This window comes from Alexandromys fortis, unplaced genomic scaffold (assembly GCF_014885135.2).
Source record: "Alexandromys fortis isolate MF-2015 unplaced genomic scaffold, M_Fortis_MF-2015_v1.1 scaffold_1, whole genome shotgun sequence".
Classification (NCBI taxonomy): domain Eukaryota; kingdom Metazoa; phylum Chordata; class Mammalia; order Rodentia; family Cricetidae; genus Alexandromys; species Alexandromys fortis.
This window is the reverse complement of record NW_026067927.1, coordinates 41,099,885-41,122,778: the sequence shown is the minus strand read 5'-3', so window position 1 is coordinate 41,122,778 and position 22,894 is coordinate 41,099,885. Positions and strand designations below refer to the sequence as shown.

The 22,894-nt window shown below is 44.6% G+C and overlaps 2 protein-coding genes across 14 annotated transcripts in view; both read left to right on the top strand.

Moving 5' to 3' along the window:
* Slc35d2 (solute carrier family 35 member D2) overlaps nucleotides 1-5,486 on the top strand; it is a 42,540-nt gene extending 37,054 nt beyond the window's left edge. For 10 of the 12 annotated variants that reach the window (XM_050144502.1, XM_050144501.1, XM_050144500.1 and 7 more), the window contains 3 exons: nucleotides 3,373-3,451; nucleotides 4,343-4,425; nucleotides 4,989-5,486. In XM_050144502.1, coding sequence (XP_050000459.1) covers nucleotides 3,373-3,451; nucleotides 4,343-4,425; nucleotides 4,989-5,045 — 219 coding nt within the window. In that variant the 3' untranslated portion in view covers nucleotides 5,046-5,486. The remainder of the gene's footprint in view (nucleotides 1-3,372; nucleotides 3,452-4,342; nucleotides 4,426-4,988) is intronic. The other 2 variants (XM_050144503.1, XM_050144496.1) reach the window with 1 other exon arrangement.
* A 4,418-nt stretch (nucleotides 5,487-9,904) lies between these two features.
* The window catches only part of Hsd17b3 (hydroxysteroid 17-beta dehydrogenase 3), a 29,014-nt gene continuing 16,024 nt past the window's right edge, over nucleotides 9,905-22,894 (top strand). The window contains exons 1-2 of one of the 2 annotated variants that reach the window (XM_050144504.1): nucleotides 9,905-14,842; nucleotides 16,576-16,622. In XM_050144504.1, coding sequence (XP_050000461.1) covers nucleotides 14,701-14,842; nucleotides 16,576-16,622 — 189 coding nt within the window. In that variant the 5' untranslated portion in view covers nucleotides 9,905-14,700. The remainder of the gene's footprint in view (nucleotides 14,843-16,575; nucleotides 16,623-22,894) is intronic. The other variant, XM_050144505.1, reaches the window with a different exon arrangement.

Genomic DNA, 22,894 nt, shown 5'->3' with positions numbered 1-22,894 from the left:
CTCTCTCTCTCTCTCTCTCTCTCTCTCTCTCTCTCTCTCTCTCCCCCCCCCCTCTTTCTCCTCCCCCTCTCCTCCCCACCTCTCTCTCTCTCTTCCTGTCTTCCCCGCTCCACATTGTGTGTGCCACCCCACAACCATATGTGTGGCCCAAATACAAAGGTCAGAACCGTTCCAGAATGTACGTTCTCCAAAGTTGTCCACCTTGTTCCTTAGAGACAGGGTCTCTTACTGGCCTGGAAGTCACTGACTCAGCTAGACTGGCTGGCCATCAAGCCCTAGGGATCCACTCATTTCCCAGTGCTGAGGTTATAAGTACACTACCAAGCCCAGCTTCCCCCCACACCCCCCACACAAGTTTTAGAGATAGGACCCAGGTCCTTGAGCACTGTACCAACTGAGTTGTCTCCCAGCCCATAAGTCCAGGACTTCCAGAGCATTGGCTAAAACTGGGGTTCTCTTAACACCTTCTTCAGGTCCAAGCCATTTGCTAGAACAGCTCTCAAAATTCATAAAGAAAACACCAGATACCCTGAAGCTTGTTATAAAGGATAGTTTAAGGGATACAGATGAGCAGATAGAGGCAAAAATGCAGAGAGACTTGGGAGGGTCAATCATGGAGGTGGGGTACACCTGGTGAATGCAGGGTTCATCCTTGCTTCCCTTTTTGTAAACCCCCAAGTGCTCAGTTGCCACGGCACAGGCAGGATTGCAATGTGCACCGTGGTGTGGAAATGCAGTTGACAGATAAGCCATGCCTGGAAGGCCTTTCTGTTCAGATGTTCCCCACACTCTGTCTGGAGCTTCCTTTCTTCTAGGTGTGGGACCCCCTTCAGAAATGGGGTTCTTATGATCCCAGATAAGTCAGAGAGTTTCTTTAGGGTCAGCTCCAAGACAGAAGGAGGAGAAAGATGGAAGTATAAGACCTCCTCTCAGGAGAGGAGGAGGAGGAGAGATTCTGGTTTCTATGACCTACTTGTGACTGTGGGTATTGAGCATGGAATCAAAGATGAGGAGACACTCTTCTCACTGCTGTGACTCGCTGTTGGTGGCAGGAGAGCAAGGCAGCTGTCACACGGCGGGCGTCTGTAGTAAAGCTGTGACTCACTGTAGTAAAGCAGAGAGAGATGAATACTGGTGACGGCCCTGCTCCTTTATATGCCGTCTGGGACTGAAGCCGAAGGGATGGTGTTGCTCACATCCAGGGTGCGTCTTCCCTTCCGTTAAAGTTAGACCTTTCTGGAAATTCCCTCCCAGAAATGTCCGGTAGCACCGTTCTGTGCTGATCCTAAGTTTAGTCATATTGACAGGATTGATCCATCACATCCACCTGCAGGTGTGTAAATTGGCTTTTCTGTTCTAAACACGCGTACTACACTCATGTATGTGCCGGTTTGTGTTGTATGGAACTCAGAAATAAGTAGATGAAGAAATACAAGCAGAAAGCAAGTGATGTGATTTGCTATGTGTGCTAGATAGTTTTATCTGTCCCGACACAAGCTACAGTTATCTGAGTGGAGGGGACCTCAATTGAGAAAATGCTTCCATGAGAACTGGCCGTAGGGCATTTTCTTAACTAGTGGGGGAGGACCCAGCTCATTGTGGGCGATGCCATCCCTGGGCTGGTCCTGGGTTCGATAAGAAAGCAGGTTGAGCAAGCCAGTAAGCAACACTCCTCCATGGTGTCTGCATCAGCTCCTGCTTCTGAGTTCCTGTCCTGTTTGTGTTTCTGTCCTGACTTCTTTCAGTGATGAACAGAGCTGTGGAAGTGTGAGCTGAATAAACCCTTGCTTCCCAAGTATCTTTGGTCATGGTGTTTTATCACAGCAATAATAGCTCTAAGTAAATCACCATGTAGGAATTAACGAAGGCTCTTTTAGATCAAGGGCTTGGTCTTTTCCAATGCCCTAGAAGTGTTTCTTTAAAAATAATTTATAGTGTGTGTGTGTGTGTGTGTGGACATGCCCATGTGTGTACGACGTGTGTCTGAAGCCAGTGGCTGACATCAGGGATCTCTTCCATCTCTCCTTCCACCTTGCTTGTTGACAAAGGGTCTCCCACTGAACCTAGAGTTCCCTGATTTGGCTATACTGGATGACCAGCAAGCCCAAAGACCCTCTTTCCATTTCCTGGTCCTGGGATTACTGTTCCACCTGGCTTTTTGTGCTCAAGATCTCAACACAAGCCCTCATCCTCGCCTAGCAAACCCTTTACAAGCTGAGTCCCATTTAAAAATAATTTCTAAAGCAAGCAAACAAACAAATGAAAAACCCAAACTGGGTGGTGGTAGCACATACCTTCAATCCTAGCTCGGGAGGCAGAGGCAAATGGGACCTCTGTGAGTTCAAGGCCAGGGCCAGCCTGGTCTACCTAGCGAGCAAGTTCCAGGACAGTTAGAGCGACACAGAGAAACCCTGTCTTGAAAAACAAAAGAAACAGAATTCTCCTTCTCTGAGGACATCTAGTGGGCATATTGAGAAGTGCAGCCTCTCTATCTCCGTTAGGAAGGACTGGGGTTCATTACCAGACACTCCAGTTTGTTAGCCAGAGATCCCCGCCTAGTGGGCATATTGAGAAGTGCAGCCTCTCTAACTCTGTTAGGAAGGACTGGGGTTCTTTACCAGCAACTGCAGTTTGTTAGCCAGAGATCCCCACCTCTAGCTCAGTGAAGTAATGAGTGAATGTCCTGGCTGCCCAGACTCCTGGCAGATGGGTAATGGCATCTCGGGTCTCCATCTACTGAGTCAGCAGGCGGGCCAAGGTGTTTTCTAGAGTGGCCTGACAAAACTAATAACACTTCTATCAAAATGACATTTTTACAGGCATAGTGTTGCATGCCCTTAATCCAAGTACTTGGAAAACAGAGGCAGGATCTCTCTGAATTTAAGGCCAGCCTTGTCTATCCAGTGAGTTCCACGCCAGCTGGGGCTACATAGCGAGACCTGCTCTGTCTCAAAAATAAATAAACAAATAAACAAATAAATAAATAAAATTTAAAAAAAACATAAAAATTCAGTGGATCAGCAAAAACAAAGACAAAAGACTTCCCTCAACAAAAACAAAAGCCTCTTGACAATAGAAATAACTGAGAAGGGGGTAGTGGGAGTGGAATATGATCAAAATACACTGTATACCGTATGAAGATCTCATAATGAAACGTGGAATTGATACATGTTGATAAGAAACCCTTTTCTTTCCCTCACTTGTGGGCACACGGATGAGAAATGCAGGATGCCTAGTCAGGTTTGGCTTATGCACACCTGAGCCTATTGAGAAAAAAAAAAAACCTAATGATGGATGTCTAGATGCAGGTTCTAGAACCTTCACGACAGCCGGAAGAGGCCGGCACTCATGCTGTTTTTCTCCCACCCTCAGGTTTCTGCTGATGTACGCCACAGTTCTTTGCAGCTATTACAACTCAGCTCTGACCACAGCAGTGGTTGGAGCTATCAAGGTAAGTGATGGAGCCTGGCACTGGACACTTGGGTGGGGACCAGATGGAAGCTGTGTGTGGAAAGCTGTTTGTGCTGTGGACAGAGACGTAGCTAGTGTGGAGGCTTGTGACTCCTTCAGGGGGTCTATGTGACCCCTCTGCTGATCTGGCATGTGAGTGAGGTTGCTAACTCAAAAAGGTAAGAGACTATTGCTTTAAAATTGGAATCAGGTGAGGACATACTTTGGGGAAAAACAAGTAACAACTGGAAAGAAAAATAATCCAAATACCCGTGATCACTTTGTTGTCTGGAATTTGGTTGGCTGGGAGAACCTGCCCTCTGGGAAGACAAGCTCTCCCGAAGGAAGTTTTCAGTGATGCCTTTGCTCTGTGATAAAGCAATGAACTTGGACTGGTAGATTGGTGCAAAGGTGTCTGTGTATGCTTGTGTGTGTTTGAAAACACATACTCTTGAATAGAATGTGGTCTGAATTCCAGTCCACTCTTTCCTGTTCACACAGGCTCCGAGAGTGAGTGAGCAAATCTTACCTACTCCATCCAGTGGCTTCCTCAAGTAGCTTGCACTGAGTTCTGCTTAGCGTTTAGCTGACTGCCCTGTTCAGGTTGGGGGTGATGGGGATAAGATATCCGGTGCAGTGATGGAATAAAGATGGGAGCTGGCATGCAGACTGCAACGCCACTCTCCCAGCTTTTGCCTGGAGTGCAGAAGGGATGAACAGTGCAGTTTTCGGTTGCTACATTTTAGTTGGCTTCATCTATTCCTAAAGCTGTAAGTCATTAGGGCTTCCATGCAAGCCTCTGTGCAGAGTAACCCACGAGTCTGGCTTCAGGCTTTGCACATCTGCATTTCCGCTGAAGTTCCATTCAGTGATGACCTCCCTTTTTTTGCAGAATGTATCGGTTGCCTACATTGGGATGTTGGTTGGTGGAGACTACATTTTCTCTCTCCTAAACTTTATAGGGTTAAATATTTGGTAAGTGAACTCACAGTAAAGTGATGGACTTAACATGATTACCAGGTATATAAATAGGTGAAAAAGCAAAGAGAAAGGTTCCGTTTGCCACGCTGGGGATGGAACCAGGGCCACGTGCGTGCCAGTCAAGTGCTCTGCCACCAAGCCACACCCCTGCTCCAGGCTCTTTGTGTTTGTAGGCATCATTTTCATGTGGTCTCTGGGGGACACTTGTCACAAAGAACCTCAGGACTGAGGTTTCCTCCTGCCGTGTGGGTCTCGTTATCTGGTGGCTTTTGAAGTGCTGTATCCTGAGGATGCCGGCGGGACTATGATGTTTTTAACACAGTTTTGGGTTCTGGACATGGGTTTCATACGCAGAATCATTGCATATATACTTTATTTAATAAAAATTGAGCACTTACTTTCTTCTCTCCCAAACGTTTGTAGAGAATAAATTCTCAATCTATAGCCCTGTGAGGGAAAAACCCCAAGATCCTAATAGTTGTGTGCAAATTAAGCTGACTGCAATTATAAAAACATTGACAGCCTCTGTGGGATTTTCACCTTCCCCCTCTCTTCAGCATGGCAGGTGGTTTAAGATACTCCTTTTTAACACTGAACAGCCAATTAAAACCTAAACAACCCATGGATGAAGAAAGCGTCCCTCTGGATCTGAAGAGCTAGGCTGGAAGGCAGAGTTGCAGACCTAGGCAGGAGAGGTCAGCCCCAGCAGGTGTGGACAACCCGGAGATCCCACAGTGGGGACAGTCACCTGCTTGGTCAGAGCACAAACAGGATTGTCTGCGAAACACAAAGAAAGCTACCTCATGTGTCTCTGCACAAGGAGCCAAAGGATCCCAAGACACACAGCACAGAACCTTCCCCAACCAAGTGAAGCAAATCCAGCCACGGGGCCCTACACTTTGTGCTGAGGGGGATGTTTCAAGGGTGACTTTGCTTATCAGCACCTTGGCCTTAATTTCAAAGGTCCCAGCCAAAGCAAGTGCCAGGGAGAACTTTTATTGTTGTTGTTGAAACATCTCTTTATTTTCATAAAAATAAACCAGTTTTGATTTAAACGATGCTGGTATGTTGTCTTCCAAGTCATCAAAGTGAAATAAAAAGCCGTTTCTATTTATGCCTCACAGTGTGATTGCGTTATGGTAGAAAATACAGTCGGTTGTTCAATGCCTAGGAATACTCCTGGGGCAGAGGTGATGGCCCAGTGATAGGGAGTGGTCACAGTACAGACGTGAGACTCTGAGCTTGATCTCTCGCACCCATATATGGTGCATGCCTCAGCTCTGGGAAGACAGAGATATGCATATCCTGGGACTATGGCCAGCCAGGAGGGAGGGAGAGAGAGAGAGAGAGAGAGAGAGAGAGAGAGAGAGAGAGAGAAGAGAAGAGAAGAGAAGAGAAGAGAAGAGAAGAGAGAGAAGAGAGAGAAGAGAAGAGAGAAGAGAGAAGAGAGAAGAGAGAAGAGAGAAGAGAGAAGAGAGAGAGAGAGAGAGAGAGAGAGTCTCAAAACGTAAGGTGGAGACCAGGTGAGGAAGACACCCATCATCACCCTCGTGTCTCCATACACACATGTATGTGTGTGCACAACATGTCCACACACATTTATCCCTCTCTATGTATGCATTACTCCACCTTGAAGGGAACAAGGAAATACCCACTTTGGGACAAATGTTGGGAAAAGTTGTCAAAAAACAAAAAAGTCCTCAGTACATCCCTTTATTCTTGGACATTTGAATGTATGGTCCCCAGTTGGGTGGCCTTGCTGGAGGAAGTGTGTCACTAGGGTGGGTTTTGAGGTTTCAAAGGCTCTGGCCATTTCAGGTTTGCTCTCTGAGCTTCCTGTTTGCAGCACATTCATAATTACAGCACTCGGGAGGTTGAGGCCAGCCTGGGGGCACAGCAACACCCTGCCTCAAAAAGTAGAAGGTCACGCTTTCAATTATGTTTGGATTTATACACAGTAGTGGAATTCTAGTTAATATGTTTTCAAGACAAGGTTTCTCTGTATAGTTCTGGTTGACCTGGAATTCAAACTGTAGTCTAGGCTAGCCTCAAACTCAGAGATCTGCCTGCCTCGACCTCCTGAGTCCTGGGCTTAAACTCAGAGATCTGCCTACCTCAACCTCCTGAGTCCTGGGAATAAAGGTGTGTGTCACCAGGCCCAACTCTACTTTTAATTTTTTAGGATCTGATACATTGTATTCTTTTTACAGTTACTGTGAAGTTTCTCATCTTTCACAAAACACATTTTGGCTTTGTTTTTCAGTAGTAACCATCCTGATGGATTTTTGACTTGGACCTTTAATGCCCTAATTCTTTTGTTTCTGTTCAGGAAGGGGTAGGCCTCCCGTGGGTGTCAAAAAAAGCAGAATCATTAGGTCATACTTCAAAAATCTTTACTTCACAAAATTGGAAAATCTAAAAGAAATGGACAACTTTCTTAATTGGTACCACATACCAAAATTAAATCAAGATCAGATAAACATAAATGGACTTATAAACCCTAAGGAAAAAGAACCAGTCATTAAAGGGCTCCCAACCAAAAAGAAAAGCCCAGGGCCAGATGATTTCAGGGCAGAATTCTACCAGAATTTTGATGAAGAGCTAATACCTTTATTCCTCAAATGGTTCCTCACAGTAGAAACAGAAGGAGCATTGCTAAATTATTTTTATGAGTCACCCTGATACTCAAACCATACAAAGACTCATCAAAGAGAATTGTAAACCAATTTTCCTCATGAACATTGATGCTAAAATACTCAATAAAATACTAGCAAACCAAATCCAAGAACACACCAAAAAGATCACCCACCATGATCAAGTAGGTTTCATCCCAAAGATATAATAATATCCCAAAGATACATGTCTGTCATGTACCCCTTTTTGTTTCTGATTTTGTTTATTTGGGTATTCTCTCTCTGGACATTTCCTGGATGTTTTGTGTTAGAATTTTTTTGGATTTAGCAGTTTTTTTTGACTAATGAATTTATTCCTCGATCATATCTTCAGTGCCTGAAATCTCTCTGTCTTTTAGTTAGTTTGGATAAGGGTTTTGTCTATCTTGTTGACTTTATCAAAGAACCAACTCTGTTCCATTGATTCTTTGTGTTGTTCTCCTTGTTTCTATTTTATCGATTTCAGTCCTGAGTTTGATTATTTCCTGCTGTCCTCTCCTCTAGGGTGCTTTTTCTTCCTTTTGTTCTAGAGCTTTCAGGGGTGCTGTTAAGTCACTAGTGTGACATCTCTCTAAATTCTTTATTCAGGCACTTAGTGCTATGAATTTTTGTCTGACCACTTCTTTTGTTGTATCCCAGAAGTCTTGGTATGTTGTGCCTTCATTTTCATTGAATTCTAGGATGTCTTTAATTTCTTTATTTCTTCTTTGACCCAGTGGTAATTCAGTTGAGAGTTGTTCAGTTTCCACGAATTTGTAGGCTTTCTGTAGTTTGTGTTGTTATTGAACTCTAACTTTAACCCATCATGATTTGATAAGATACAGGGGATTATTCCAAATATTTTGCATCTGTTGAGACTTGCTTTGTGACTGAGTATATGATCAATTTTGGGGAAGGTTCCATGAGGTGCTGAGAAGAAGGTATATTATTTTGTGGTTGGATGAAATGTGGATACCTGTTAGGTCCATTTGAGTCATAATGTCTGTGAGTTCCATTTTTAGTTTCTTTCTGAACAACCCATCCACTGGGGACAGTGGGGCATTGAAATCTTTCACTATTAATGTGTGGGGTTTGATGTGTGATTTAAGCTCTAGTAATATTTTATTTTATTTTTTAAATATTTATTTATTTTATTTAGTATACAATATTCTGTCTGTGTGTATGTCTGCAGGCCAGAAGAGGGCACCAGACCCCATTAGAGATGGTTGTGAGCCACCATGTGGTTGCTGGGAATTGAACTCAGAACCTTTGGAAGAGCAGGCAATGCTCTTAACCACTGAGCCATCTCTCCAGCCCTTTATTTTATTTTTTTTACAAATGTGGATGCCCTTGTATTTGGGGCACAGATATTCAGAAGTGAGACATCATCTTGATAGATTTTTTTCCTTTGATGAGTTTGAAGTGTCCTTCTCTACCTCTTTTGATATATTTTGGGTTGAAGTTTATTTTCTTAGATTCTAGAATAGCTATACCAGGTTGCTTCTTAGGTTTGTTTTATTGAAAAATATTTTTTCAACCCTTTACTCTGGGGTAATGTCTATGTTTGATGTTGAGATGTGTTTCTTGTATCTATTCTGTTAGCCTGTCTCTTTTTATTGGTTGATAGAGCTCATTGAAAATGAGATATATTACTGACCAGTGATTATTAATTCCTGTTATTTTGTTGTTGTTTTTGTTGGGGATGGGAAGAGAGAAAAAGAGAGAAGGGGGGGTTCTCTTCTTTGGTATTTGGTGTTGTGAGATTATCTATTGTCTGTGTTTTCACGGGTGTAGCCAACCTCCTTGAATTGGAGTTGTCCTTTTACCTTCTGTAGGGCCATATTTGTGCATAGATAGTGTTTAAATTTGACTTTGTCATGAAATATCTTGTTTTCTACATCTATGGTGATTGAAAGTTTTGCTGGGTATAGTAGTCTAGGCTAGCATCTGTATCTTTTAGAGTTTGCAAGACTACTGTCCAGGATCTTCTGGCTTTTAGAATCTCCACTGAGAAGTCGGGTGTAATAGATCTGTCTTTATACATTACTAGGCCTTTTTACTTTGCGACTTTTGATATTCTTTATTTTGTATGTTAAATGTTTTGATTATTATGTAGCAAGGGGACTCTTTTAGGGGGGTCCAGTCTTTGTGGTGTTCTGTAAGCTTCTTGTAGCTTTACGGGCATGTCCTTCTTTAGGTTGAGAAGGCTTTCTTCTATGATTTTGTTGTTGAATACATTTTCTGTGCCTTTGAGTTGGGATTATTCTCCTTCTTCTATCTCTGTTATTCTTATATTTGGTCTTTTCATGGTGTCTCAGATTTCCTGGATGTTTTGTGTTAGAAATTTTTTGGATTTAGCAGTTTCTTTGACTAACAAATTTATTCCTCGATCATATCTTCAGTGCCTGAGATCCTCTCTTCCATCTCTTGTATTCCATTGGTAATGCTTGTGTCTGTAGCTCTTGTTCACTTATGCTGGGAGCCAATTTGAGTGGCTGGCAAGACCACAAGGAAGTTCCCCTGCTTTCTTTCCGGCCAGTGGGTCTCCAGAAAAGCAGTTAAGGTATCAAAGTATCAAAGGTTGCTAGGCAGACTCCCTATATAAGCAGTTGCAGCTCAGAGCTCGGGGCCCCTTGCTTTCTGCTCTCCCTATAACCAAGAGGCTCCAATAAAGCGTGATTTGGGAAGAATCCTCATCTGGTGGCTGTTCCTTCCTGCTGGTCAGGGAGTTCGCCGCACACTTACCCAGATTTTCCATTTCAAGAATTTGGTTTATGTTTTCTTTATTGCTTCTGTTTAAATTTTCAAGTTTTTTTTTTTTTTTTGTGGGGGCAGGGGTTTTCAAGACAGGGTTTCTCTGTGTAACAGTCCTAGCTGTCCTGGAACTAGCTCTTGTACACCAGGCTAGCCTTGAACTCACAGAGATCTGCCTGCCTCTGCCTCCTGAGTGCTGAGATTAAAGGTGTGCACCACCACCGCCCAGCTCAATTTTCGAGGCTTGAACCATTTCCTTTGCCTGTTTGATTGTGTGTGCATTTTACTTTATTTAAGGGACAGTTTTTGTTTGTCTTTTCTTCAGTTTCTTTATGTGGACCTGGACGGTCTCAAAGTTAGAGATCTGGCTGTTTTTGACTCCCTTGTTGAGATTAAATGAGTGCACTGCCAGGCCTAGCTTTCCATTTCTTAGTAATGTTGTTTCTTTTATTTCTTTGTTTTGTTTGTTTTTTGTTTTGAGACAAGGTCTCCTGTAATCAAGGATGGTTGAATTTATGATCCTTCTGCTTCCATCACTCAAGCTGAGATTACGGTTATGTACACCGAGCCTGGCTTCTGTGGTGCTGGGGTTACGGTTATGGACACTGAGTCTGGCTTCTGTGGTGCTGGGATTACTGTTATGGACACTGAGTCTGGCTTCTGTGGTGCTGGGGTTACGGTTATGGACACCGAGGCTGGCTTCCGTGGTGCTATTAAAACCAGACTTCAAGTGTTAGCCAAGCGCTCTTCCGACTGAACTGCACTCATGCCTGCCCCTGCTTACTTTTTAAGGCTTCGAGACTATGACATAGGGGCTTCCAGACTGTTGTTAGAGGAACCTCTGGCATCCCTTCTGAAGCCAGAGACCAGAAATCACTCACTCAGCAAATAAGTGAAAACAGCTTTTCTGTTTTCGACGCTGTTTTCCTTATCTTGAAGTTTTATTTTTGGATTTCGGTCAGAAATGATTTTAAGACTTTGCCTCGTCTTCCACATATGGCCAGCAGAGGGCACCCTAAGAACAGCATTTGTATCAGGATGGCCCGTAGCCCTTTTCACTCTTAGGAAGGCCTGTAGCAGATGAGAGTGCCAATCAGGGTTCTGAATTAAGGTTAGGTGGGGTGTTGGGTGCATGAGGTGGTACCAGCTAGACACCTGTGCGGATGAACCTCAGTGGCCTCTATTGAAGTGATCTGTGGCCACTTCTGCGAGTTATTTTCTGATCCCCAGAACCCACAGAAGAAGCAAACTGACTCCTAAAAGTGGTCTTCTGACCTCTGTGTGGGCACAGATACCATACTGTCCCCAGAGACGCTTGGGCCCTTTCTTTTGGCCATCAGGTTATTAAAACAATGGTCTCTGTGGAATTGAAGTCCCCCCCAGGAATCACATGTTGGGGAAGGAAAGGGCTGGAGCTTGTTTTCCAGGAAGATTTCAAACGTACGCGGGAAAGCTCTCTGAGACGTTGTTCTGAGCGCTGGGCAGAGTGGTAGCCTGTGACAGTTAGACCACCTTTCAGGGCAGACTAGAGCCCAGACAATGGTGGATGGAGGGTGAGCAGGGTCCTACTTGATCAGGATGCCTTACTGACGTGTAACTCTGGCTCACTATTTCAAACTACGCCTGATGGGGACTGAGGTCAGCCCACAGACAGTCGATCAAACCAAAGGTACTGAGCACAGAGACAGACTCCACACTGGGGAGACAATGGGCAATTTCATTTGATGTTTCTCTGAGTTTGTTTTATGCCTTTCTCCCCTTGACTGATTTTAATTTGTCTTCACTGGATCCTGCAGCAGCAGAGTTGGCCCCACCCCTCACTATAGGCATGGGCCTCCCCTGGGCAACACCTTAGAGCTGACCCTGTAGTTGGGATGAGGTGGCTGGCCCTGATGATGTGAGTGGGGGACCCGGATCTACGGGCCAAGGGCAGGAAAACTAGCCTTGCTTCTTGCTGCAGGCTGCGTTGGGTGAGCTAGCCAAGGCTGGAGAGCTCACCCAGGTAGTGATGATGAGGAAAAGCTGGTGGGCTGACCAACTCAGCTACAACCAGGGCCCAGAACCAGGGCTATGAGTTGGTCTACCCCATCATCCTCTAAATCTATGAACCGTGAAGCATGTGGAGCAATGGAGCCTGTGAGGGGAAAAGCCTACAGATACAAAACAGCAGGATCTCCCTGACACGGGTCCACAGCAGGATACCAAGAGAAGCTCCAATGAGAGCCCATGACAAGATTCATCTTTTGTTTGGTTTGGGTTTTGATTTTTCTTCCAAGTCTGATTTTGATCAAGAGGTTGTAAGGGCAGAGGGTGGGGAGATAAAGTAGAATCGAAATGCATGATATGAAATCCACAAAGAATCAAAAAAGTTTTTTAAAAAAAGATAAATAAAAAAGAAATAGGAAAGTCACCTGGAGACTAGAGATGGAGGGGCCATTTAATACCATAAGGCACAGTGAAAAGCAGGAGCCATGTTGGTGTGTATGCCTATAATTCCAGCTGTTCCAGAGGTTAAAAGAACAATACAGAATATCAGAGAAACAATTCTTTGAAAAAATAAAATTGGAAAACTCTTAGACAAATTAAACAAAAGAAAGAGAGAAGACCTCAAATTTTTAAATTAGACATAAAAGAAAATATTAATAGATACCACTGAATCCAGAGGATTATTTAAAAAATATATCCTGATAAATTGTAAAACCTAGGAAAAATGGATATTTTTTTTGACACATGTGAATCAAGAGAATATAAGCGACCCCAAAATGATGGTGAGCCTTGAAACTGGAGGAGCAACACTCTTCCAATAAAGACAATCTAAGTACCTGGCAGATTAATGGCTGAACTATACCAGATCTCCAATGAAGAGCTAAGACCTTCTCATACTATCCCACAAAACTAGAAGGGAAGGAAGGAAGCTGCAGCCACTCTGATGGCAGAACTGGGTGATGATATCACACACAGAGAGAGCTATAGACATTTCCTTGATGAACACAGATGCAAAAATCCTCAGTAAAACACCAGCAACTCAAGTTAAATAACAGAAGAAAAAGCTAAAACCCCAGGAGTAAGGTGGTTTCACTACAGGGATGCTGGAATAGCAAATGAGTTAATGTAATACAGCCTAAAAGCGGAATAAAGACAAGTTACATAACCACCTCAATGGATATAAAAAAGGTTTTGACAAAATTCAGCATCCTTCATGATTGAAAACTCTGAAGTAATTAGCAACAGTAGGATCAAATCTCCCCATGATAACACCTGTCTGTGAAAAGCCAGCAGTGACTTTTATACCAAATGGGGAAAATGGACTGGTTTCTCCTGAACCTGTGACAAGGAAGATGTCTGGTCTGCTCACTAATTTGGTGCCCTCAGTAAGATCCTGAGCTGTGTTCTCGTAGCTTCCTTCCTTTCTTCCTCTTTCTTTCTCTCCCTCCTTCCTTCCTTCTTCCCTTCTTTTATTCCTTCCTTTCATTTTCTTTTATCTTTTTCTTTCCAGACAGTTTTAAGTAGCCCAGACTTGTCTTGAATTCACAATGTAGCCAGTGACAACCTTGAGCTTCTGATGACAATTGGGGTAGTCACCAATCTATGACTAGAGCAGAATATTGTTAGGCGCCATTACGTTGGCATTTTTTCCCTCCAGTTGTGTTTGGCTCTATTTTAGGTCTCTGGGCCATTCAGTCTCTAGATCCTAGCATTCCAGGCCACGGCAGGGTGGGCTCACTTTTGTGGTCTCAGGCTGGACCAGCCATTTCCCACAATCTCTGAGCCACCCTTATCCTGGTCCCTTCTCCCCTACACATCCTATAGGCAGGACAGACTGTGGGTTAAAGGTTGTATGGTTCCACTGTAAGATTGCCTTTCCAGTCATCTCTTTCAGTACTCTCCCTCCTCCTTCCAACCCAACCCCTCATGTTCCTATCCCACCTGCCCCCAGTACGCCCATGAGATCTCTCTACTTCCCCTTCCCAGGGAGAACCATGTGTCTCCCCCACTTGAACCCCCCTTGTTACCCAGCCTCTCTGGGTCTATGGATTGTAACATGGCCTTTCTTCACTTTACAGTTAATATCAGCTTATAAGTGAGTACACACCATGTTTGTCTTTCTGGGTCTGGGTTACCTCATCCAGAATGATTTTTTCCCTAGTTCCACTCATTTGCCTTCAGTTTTCTTGATGTCATTGTTTTTAACAGCTGAGGAATACTCCATCGTGTAAATGTACCATATTTTCTTTATCCATTCATCAGTTGAGGGACATCTGTGTTGTTTTCAGGTTCTGGCTATTATGAACAAAACCTCTATGAACATAGTTGAGCAAGTGTCCTCGTGATATGATTGAGAATTCTTTGGGTGTATGACCAAGAGTGGTATAGCTGGGTCTTGAGGTAGACCGATTCCCAATTTCCTGAGAAACTTCCATATTTATCTCCAAAGTATGGGCCCCATTTCTTAAAAGTTCTATCACCTCCCACATCACTAACACCATGGGGATCAGGCTTTTAATACAGAGACCCTTGGAGACCAACTCATAAAAACGAGGCTCTTTGGAGACTTCAGACCCTAGTACCCCTGCCGTTACCTTTCTCTGGGCTTTGCTTTTCTGCAAGTCTACTGTCTCTTTCACTCAGAAACTCCACTGTCACAAAAGCCCAAGCATTCTGTAAAGATATTATGAAGAATACTTGATTCAAAAGCTTGTGAATCACAAGGTTACATAGAGAAGTTACTCTAATCTTGAGGAATACACCCAGTACCTCCCGGAAGGAGATCTGGCAAGTCCCCAGGCCGCCTGTCCTGGGAGGCACACAGGGGGCAAGGGCCAGGTCCCAGCAGCATCTCCAGCAAGACAGCCACGGAGAGACCATGGAGCAATTCTTCGTTTTTGTGGGGCTGCTTGCGTGCCTGCTCTGCCTGCTGAAGTGTGTGAGGCTTTCCCGGTACCTCTTGCTGAGCTTCTGGAAGGTTTTACCAGGGTCTTTCCTGCGATCAATGGGACAATGGGCAGGTAAGAAGACCCCTAAGTCATACTGATTTGATTGCTCCTGTTTCTTATTCTTGTGTCTCAGAATGCTTCTGAGACTTCACATAAATGCAATGGCATGGCTAGACAGCTGGAGTGGAATTAGAACTATCTGAACATCAAGGCATGGGTCAGGAGATGGTGGAGGGAGACTGCCTCTCAGTTCTCACCCATGTGTCTGCTACTTTGCTAGATTTTCTTCTTATTGGAGTTTTTCTGGTAATACAAATAATAAATAAGGCAGAAATACCTGTCTCTTCATCTACAGATTTCTAAACCCTGGACTGGTGTGCATCCATTTGCTAAAGGGTATTTCAAAATATTTCAAGTGCAAATGTTAATTTATTTTTTATACATCCCATGCCCTTCTCCACTAAACTTGTCAACTTTGCAAACTTTGTCATAGGTGTTTGTTAAATGACTATATGGGAAATTGTTTAGGATGAACCCATGAGTTTCTAATTGATGCTTCATATATGGTGTGCACATGTGTTTTCTGCCTCTAGTAACCTTACTAAGCTGCCTGGGCTTGTGTGCTCTAGATCCGAATATCCTGCCATGTACAATCAAATGCCCATGTGCCTGGAGCTACCAGACATCTCAATAAGCACTGCCCACGTAGACCCTCTAAGAACCCTCCCCCAAAAGCAGTTAAAATGGAGCCAAAGTGCTTCAAAGTGAAAAATATAATCTTAGCTTGTTTGGGAGTCAAGAATGCATAATGTTATCATGAACAAATATGTAATGTCTTCAGGCACAGGCCAGCCAGCGGGGGAAAATATTTCAAGGAGGGGCCAAAAATATCCCAGTTATAAGGCTGGAAAACACACAGAGAGAATATCATGAGACCCATGCTCAATAAACTTAATAGATTTTTTTTGTTGGCATTTTTTAAAGTGTGTCCTTCAATTGCTGGTGCCAAGGTCAGTCGCAGGTGTATGTGTAGTGAATTGTGGCATTCTGTCTCCAATTTTAGGAAGGAAGGATGTAAAGGCATTTGAGATTGTTGGGTCCTAGCAGATAGTGGTATTGAGGATTAGCTGTGTAAAGTCGTTGGGTTTCTGCACCCCTCATTCCTGTGTCCTTTTTGCTAGGTTCCCTATCTTCCACAGGCATTGAGGGCTGCTGTCCTGTGGGGTGAAGGAAGGGAGGGTCCAGAATTCACTTCTCAGACAGAACACTGAGGTGTTCTTAGGGTAACCACTGGGCAGGGTGAAGTAATAACGGTTCACTTGCTTGCCCTGGAGGTGCTAAGGCTTGTGCTACCCCACACATTAAGAAACCTGGATAAAATACTTATTGATTTAGGCTTTGCTGCATTTCAGAGTGTGTTTTCTAGATACACGGATCCCTCTGAAAATGACACACACAACCCCTCACATCCCAAACAGACAGAAAAACCCTTCACATCAGGAGTTCTGTGGGGGGGGGGGACCAAAGCTGGAGTGAGAAAACATGGCTTTGTGGTATTGAGAGTTCTAGACTGAGTTGTACAGGAGACTGTAGCAGAGAGAGAGAGGGAGAGGGAGAGAGAGAGAGAGAGAAAGAGAGAGAGAGAGAGAGAGAGAGAGAGAGAGAGAGAGAGAGAGAGAGAGAGAGANAGAGAGGGAGAGAGAGAGAGAGAGAGAGAGAGAGAGAGAGAGAGAGAGAGAGAGAGAGAGAGAGAGAGAGAGAGAGGCACCGTTCTGTTGCCTCAAGTCTGTCGCTGTTTCTTGCAGTGATCACCGGAGCAGGAGATGGCATCGGGAAAGCCTATGCATTTGAGGTGAGGTGGCCGCTTTTTTTTTTTTTTGTGGTTTGGATTTTGGAGATCAGGTCTTACTATGTCTCACTGGCTGATCTCAACTGGATCTCCTGCCTTGGTTTTCTAAATAGTTGGGACTCAGGTGAATTCCACCAGCCTAGCTTTGAAGTTTTCTCCCTTGTTGTCATGGGACACCCACCCCACTCATCACTTTCCTGTGTATAAAAGTCATAGACATTCATTTAAGAAGTATACTACCTTTAATGTGAGAGCCCAATAAAAAAATCTCACCCTTTAGAAACTTAAAATAGTTTTACATGCATTTGTGTGTGTGCAGAAGAGGAGCCGGTGTTACAGGTGGTTCTGAGCCACCAGTGTGGTGTTGGGAACCAAACTCTGGTCTTCTGGAAGGGTAGCAAGTGCTGAGTCATCTCTCCAGTCTCTTCTCTAAAACAAGCAGACCAGTGGCTGTGCCTACATTTAGACTTTAGGGACTTATGGGGCGTTTGAAGTTTTAGGGTTGCAATTGTGCCATGGTGTTTAGATATTTACCTTTAAAAATGTAAACTCAGCCTAGTGTGGTAGTACAGGTCTTTAATCCTAACACTTGGGAGGCAGAGACAGGGAACTCCCCTTAGACAAGCTGACTAACTAGACCAGACAATCAGTGGGGGTTGGGTTCAGCAAGAGATGCCTCCCCAATAAATAAAGTGAATGATTGAGGAAGACACCCCATGTAAACTCAAGCCCTCCATAAACATGCTAGCCTGACACACTTGTGAGCTCATGCGTATTTAAACACCCACACATACCACAAATGTACAAAAAAAAGTATTCAAGTCTTTATAGAGAGTATTATAAACCTTCAATGAGACGAACGAGTCCTCCTGAAACTTTTCAGTTTCTCCTAAATTTCTTTCAAATTCCAGGTTATATATATATATAATTTTTAAAATGTGATAGTTATTAGCATTTTCTTTTATAAAAAGATTTCCTGAAATTTTATTATTTTTTCACGTGTGTGTGTGTGCATGTGTGTGTGTGTGCACGCCATGGCATGCATGTAGAGGTCAGAGGACAACTGCAGAGTCAATTTTCTCCTCCACCAAATGGGTCCTGCAGATTGAACTCAGGTCATCAAGCTCGCTGCCAAGTCTTTTCTCACTGAGCCATCTGCCCAGCCCTCCACAATATCATCTGGAAGTGGCAGTGTAATGCTCTCTCAAACGAAGGCCTGTAGCTCAGCCGTGTTTTTCTCACTAAAAAGGTTTAGGTTAACCTCCTAATTTTTCTTCATTCTCTATAAACTTGGAAACACCTCTCTAAGTGACTGTGGAGACTGTGGGCATAGTAAAGTAAAGGCTCCCACGGTCTCAGTGAGTTGTAGAGATTTATATTAAACTCTGAAGTCCTAGCTGGTCACACAAACGTTGCCATAGGCTGGGTAGCCCAGACAACGCATTCCTCACAGCTCTGGAGGCTCGAAGGCCACATGCTGAGTGCTCAGTCTTCACACTAGATTACAGACAAAGAGCATCTCAGTGGGTCCCCAGAAACAAGCTCTCTGGGCAGATCTCAGGGCACTAACCCCACAACATGGGCTCCACCCTCAGGAACTAGTCTACAGCATGTTGTACATTACACGCTGAAAATTACACCTTTGCTGTTTTTACAGTAAGGGTTAGAATTTTGTTTGTTTGTTTCCTTTTTTATTTTTTTTTATTTATTTATTTTTTTCCAAGACAGTGTTTCTCTGTGTAGCCTTGCCTGTCCTAGAACTAGTTTTGTAGACCAGGCTAGCCTCAAACTCTCACCTGCCTCTGCCTCCCAAATGCTGGGATTAAAGATGTGAGCCACCGCTGCCCAGCTAAAGGGTTTTTTTGTTTTGTTTTATTTTGAGACAGGGCCTCACTAGATAGCCCTGAGTGTCCTAGAACCCACTTTGTAGACCAGGCTGGCCTTGAACTCATGGTTCAAGCCTCTGTGCCTAGCGGAAAATGTGTGACCTCTGGTTGTCTGCCCAGGTCTGTTTGATCAGATGTGAAGAGTTCTCCATTCTTACCCTAGTTCATATGTAAGGATGTCCTCACAAGCATTGGCTGGCCCTTGATAGATGATGAGTGGTCACATTTGAGTTGGAGAATAGGAAGAGGGCTCAGCAATTGCTTTTGAAAGCAGTGTGTCTTTTGCTATCAAAAACTGGGGAAGACAGGGCTTGCAAGATGGCTCAGTGGCCAAACCTGGAAACCTGAGTTCAATCCTACTATGATGGAAGGAAAGAACCAAGTCCAGCAGGTTCTTCAATGATCTTCACACATGCTCTCTCTCTCTCTCTCTCTCTCTCTCTCTCTCTCTCTCTCTCTCTCTCTCTCTCTCATACACACACACGCATGCACACACGCATGTAACCCTTCTCTTCCCCACACACAATACCATACCACAACACACACCTACATCCCCCCCCCCCCCCCCCCCCCCCCCCCCCCCCCCCCCCCCCCCCCCCCCCCCACACCCCCCCCCCCCCCCCCCCCCCCCCCCCCCCCCCCCCCCAATATAAAGGATGCCTTCTCACTGCTACAGCCTGGAGCCTGACTTTCCCTTCAAGGCACATTTACAGCTCATGGTGCTGCTGGGAGGCTGTGGAGCCTCTAGAAGGGAGCTAGGCTCTGAGATGTGTCTCATAATTCCCGGCTACCCTGAAGGGAGCAGCTTTCCCCTGCTGAGTTCAGTCACTGAGGGTCCATAACAGAGGGGTCATGGCCACCGAGAGGAACTTCAGTGACCTTGGGTCCAAATAAACCCCGCTGCCTTTTAAGTTGTTTGTCACAGTGATGGAAAACTGACTGAGGTCTGTGGCTGTCGCAGGGTTCTACGACAGCTCTTATAAAGGAAAACCTTTAATTGGGGCTGGCTTACAGTTTAGAGGTTCTGGCCATTATCAGCACGGCAGCATGCAGGCAAACACGGTGTCGGAGAAGGAGCTGAGAGTCCTACATCTGGAAGCACAGGCAGCAGGAAGTGACTGCCACACTGGGCGTGGCTTGAGCATCTGAGACCTCAAAGCTGTCCCCTGTGACCACTTCCTCCAACAAGGCCACATCTCCTAATAGTGTCCTATGGGCTTGTGGGGTCCATTTCAAACCACAACAGTGGCTTAAAACTCTGAGCTACTGGGATTCTTTCGGACTTCTCCTTCTTTCCTTAACTCCACATAGACCTGACTTTGTTTCTTGGTACTTAGAGGAGATCCCAAGTCAAACGCTGCCTGAGCCACTCATTTCTTTACCATCTTTTAAAGAAAAGTTCACGAACTGGGGGTTGGGTGGGCTGGGTGGGGTTGGCAATCCTCACTCCGACAGGATCTTTCGATTCTGACCAAGGGATGCATCCTCCTGGGGCTTCTGAGTCACCAGAGAGTTCTCCTGTGAGCCTTGGGTCCTGACATTCTGTTCCGTCCTTGACTAATTCTTGTTTTTTTCTTCTGTACAAACTTTTTAATATTTCCTTGTGTTTTTTTAAAAAGTTAATAAAATTTTTTCCCTAGGCTTGTAACTTTTCTTCATGCAGGCTTTTCTCCGTTCCAGAGTCTATTCTCTGCTCCAGAGACAGGGGTTCAGTCTCGGGTGGTCAGGACTCCATGGCTGAGAACTGGTCAGATATGTGGGTATCTGGAACTTGCCTCTGACCATCACTGCCCCCTTCCCCCCCCCCCCCCCCTCCTCCTCCTCCTCTTCCTCCTCCTCCTCCTCCTCCTTCTTCTTACAGGGTTTCTCTGTGTAACAGGCTGTTCTGGAACTTGTTTTGTAGACCAGGCTGGCATAGAACTCACAGATATCCACCTGCCTCTGTCCCCTGAGTGCTGGGATTAAAGGCTGCTGGTCTCTTCTTTTTTACTTTTGCTTTTATTTTTTATTTTTAAAGTTTTTTTTAAATCTATCTTTTTAAAATTTAAAAACTTTTTCCATTTTACATACCAATCCCAGTTTCCCTTCCCTCCCTCTTCCTGCCCCCCCCCCATCTACTCCTCAGAGAGGGGAAGGCCTCCCATGGGGAGTTAACAAAGTCTGGCACATCAAGTTCAGGCCAGACCAAGGCCTCCCCCCTCCCCCATGTATCTAGGCTGAGCAAGGTATCCCTCCATAGGGAATGGGCTCCAAAAAGCCAGTTCATGCACTAGGGATAAATTCTGGTCCCACTGCCAGTGGCCCCACAAACTGCCCAAGCCATACAACTGTTACCCACATTCAGAGGGCCTAGTTCAGTCCTATGCAGGTTTCCCAGCTGTCAGTCCAGAGTCAATGAGCTCCCACTAGCTCATGCTGGTCTCTTCTTAATCACTTCTTAATCACTTAATATAATGTCTTAGCCCAGCACCAAATATCCCAGCAAGACAAAGTTTTGATTTAGTAATTCAGGTATCTTGTTAATCACAGCTGACTCTTCAGCCCCAGCTAACCAGAACCACAGAATCTTAATTTAAAATAACAAATGACCCTGGCAGAGTCTTTAAAGTTCCCTCTGAAACTTCACAAGCCAGGCCTCCATCCTCTGCACTGCTCTCAACATTCTTGCCTTCCAAGTTCCCACAGAACGTCCCACAGAGCTCTTAACACCTCATGGTTCTTCTAGCCCAAAGTCCCAAAGTTCTTCCACAATCCTCCCAAAAACATGGTCAGGTGTGACACAGCAACACCCCACTCCTGGTACCAATTTGTCTAAGTTAAGGTTTCTATTGCTTCAGTGAAAAACCACAACCAGAAAGCAGGTTGGGGAAGGAAGGGTTTATTCAGCTTACACTTCCCTAGTGCTGGTCATCACCAAAGGAAGTCAGGGCAGGAACCAGGAGACAGGAGCTGATGCAGAGGTCATGGAGGAGCGCTGCTTATTGGCTGGCTTGCTTCCCCATGGTCTGCTCAGCGTAAATTCTTATAGAACCCAGGACCATCTGCCCAGGGATGATACCACCCACCATGGACTGGGCCCCTCTCACTGATCACTAATTAAGGAAATGCTTTACAGCTGAATCTCATGGAGACAGTTCCTAAACGAGGCTCCTTCCTCTCTGATGACTCTAGCTTGTGTCAGCTGACAGTCAAAACCAGCCAGAAAAGCCCTCACTCTTTTAAGCTCATCCACTGAGTGAAACGTGGCTTCTGCAGAAGTAGTGGTGTGGCGCTCCATGTTCGTAAGTCTACTGCCCTGGAAGTGGAGGCAGGAGGAGCAGGAATTCAAGAACATCATTTTGAGTGTGAGGCTAGCCTGGGCTACACATGACCCTGCCCCCACTCCACCAAACAGATAGGACTTTTCCCCTGGAACTTTTTGTTTTTCATGTTCCCACAAGGACTCTTTAAGGCACTTTAAAAAAAAGATTCATTTTTAATTGTGTATGTATGCATGCCACACGTGTGTTTGTAAGCACTGTACAAGTGTGAGTACCTGAGGAGGCCAAAAGAGGGGTCAGATCCCCTGGAGTCACAGTTGTGAATTGCTTAGTGTGTGGTATTGGGAACTGACTTTAGAATCTCTCCAGTTCCCTTGTGAAGTATTTTTATCCTTCAAAATCTTGTCAGAGAACCACAAAGAAAAGAAAAAGAAAAAAAGAAAAAAAAAGTGGGCAGTGGTGGTGCACGCCTTTAATCCCAGCAGTAGGGAGGCAGAGGCAGGTGGATCTCTGAGTTTGAGGCCAGCCTGGTCTACAGAGAGCGTTCCAGGATAGCCAGGGGTACACAAAGAAATCCCGTCTTAAAAAACAAAACAACAGCATAAAACAAAAGAAAAATCCCATAAAATCTTGTCAGAGAACTCTAAATATTGGCATCTAAGTATCTTTTTCTTACTCAGACTTCTTTGTATGTTGGGTAAAATTTTTTTTTTTTAACTATGTCCTGGACATTTCTGGTAAAATGTCATGAGACTCTGGGTCTTACTCAAATCTGTTCATGTTGTTTATACCGAGGGCACATTAGCAGCTGGGGAAGGGACGCAGGTTTTCTACTTGGCCCCCACTAAGGCCTCTGCCTCCTTGCTACTGCTGGGGGTTTGCTGGTCAGAGCTAATATTAAGTAACCTAACCAGATGTGTTTCATCTCCACTAAACCTTTTTTTTTTTTTTTTGGCTGAGGCCATAGTACTTTTTCTAAGGTGTGTACTTGAGATAGAGTAGTTATTGAAATTGCCTGGAGCAAGTGAGAAGGAAACATGGAACACACAACAAACCCGCTTAGGAGTTTATTCATGGAGGGGTGGAGAGGGAGAGAGAGAGAGAGAGAGAGAGAGAGAGAGAGAGAGAG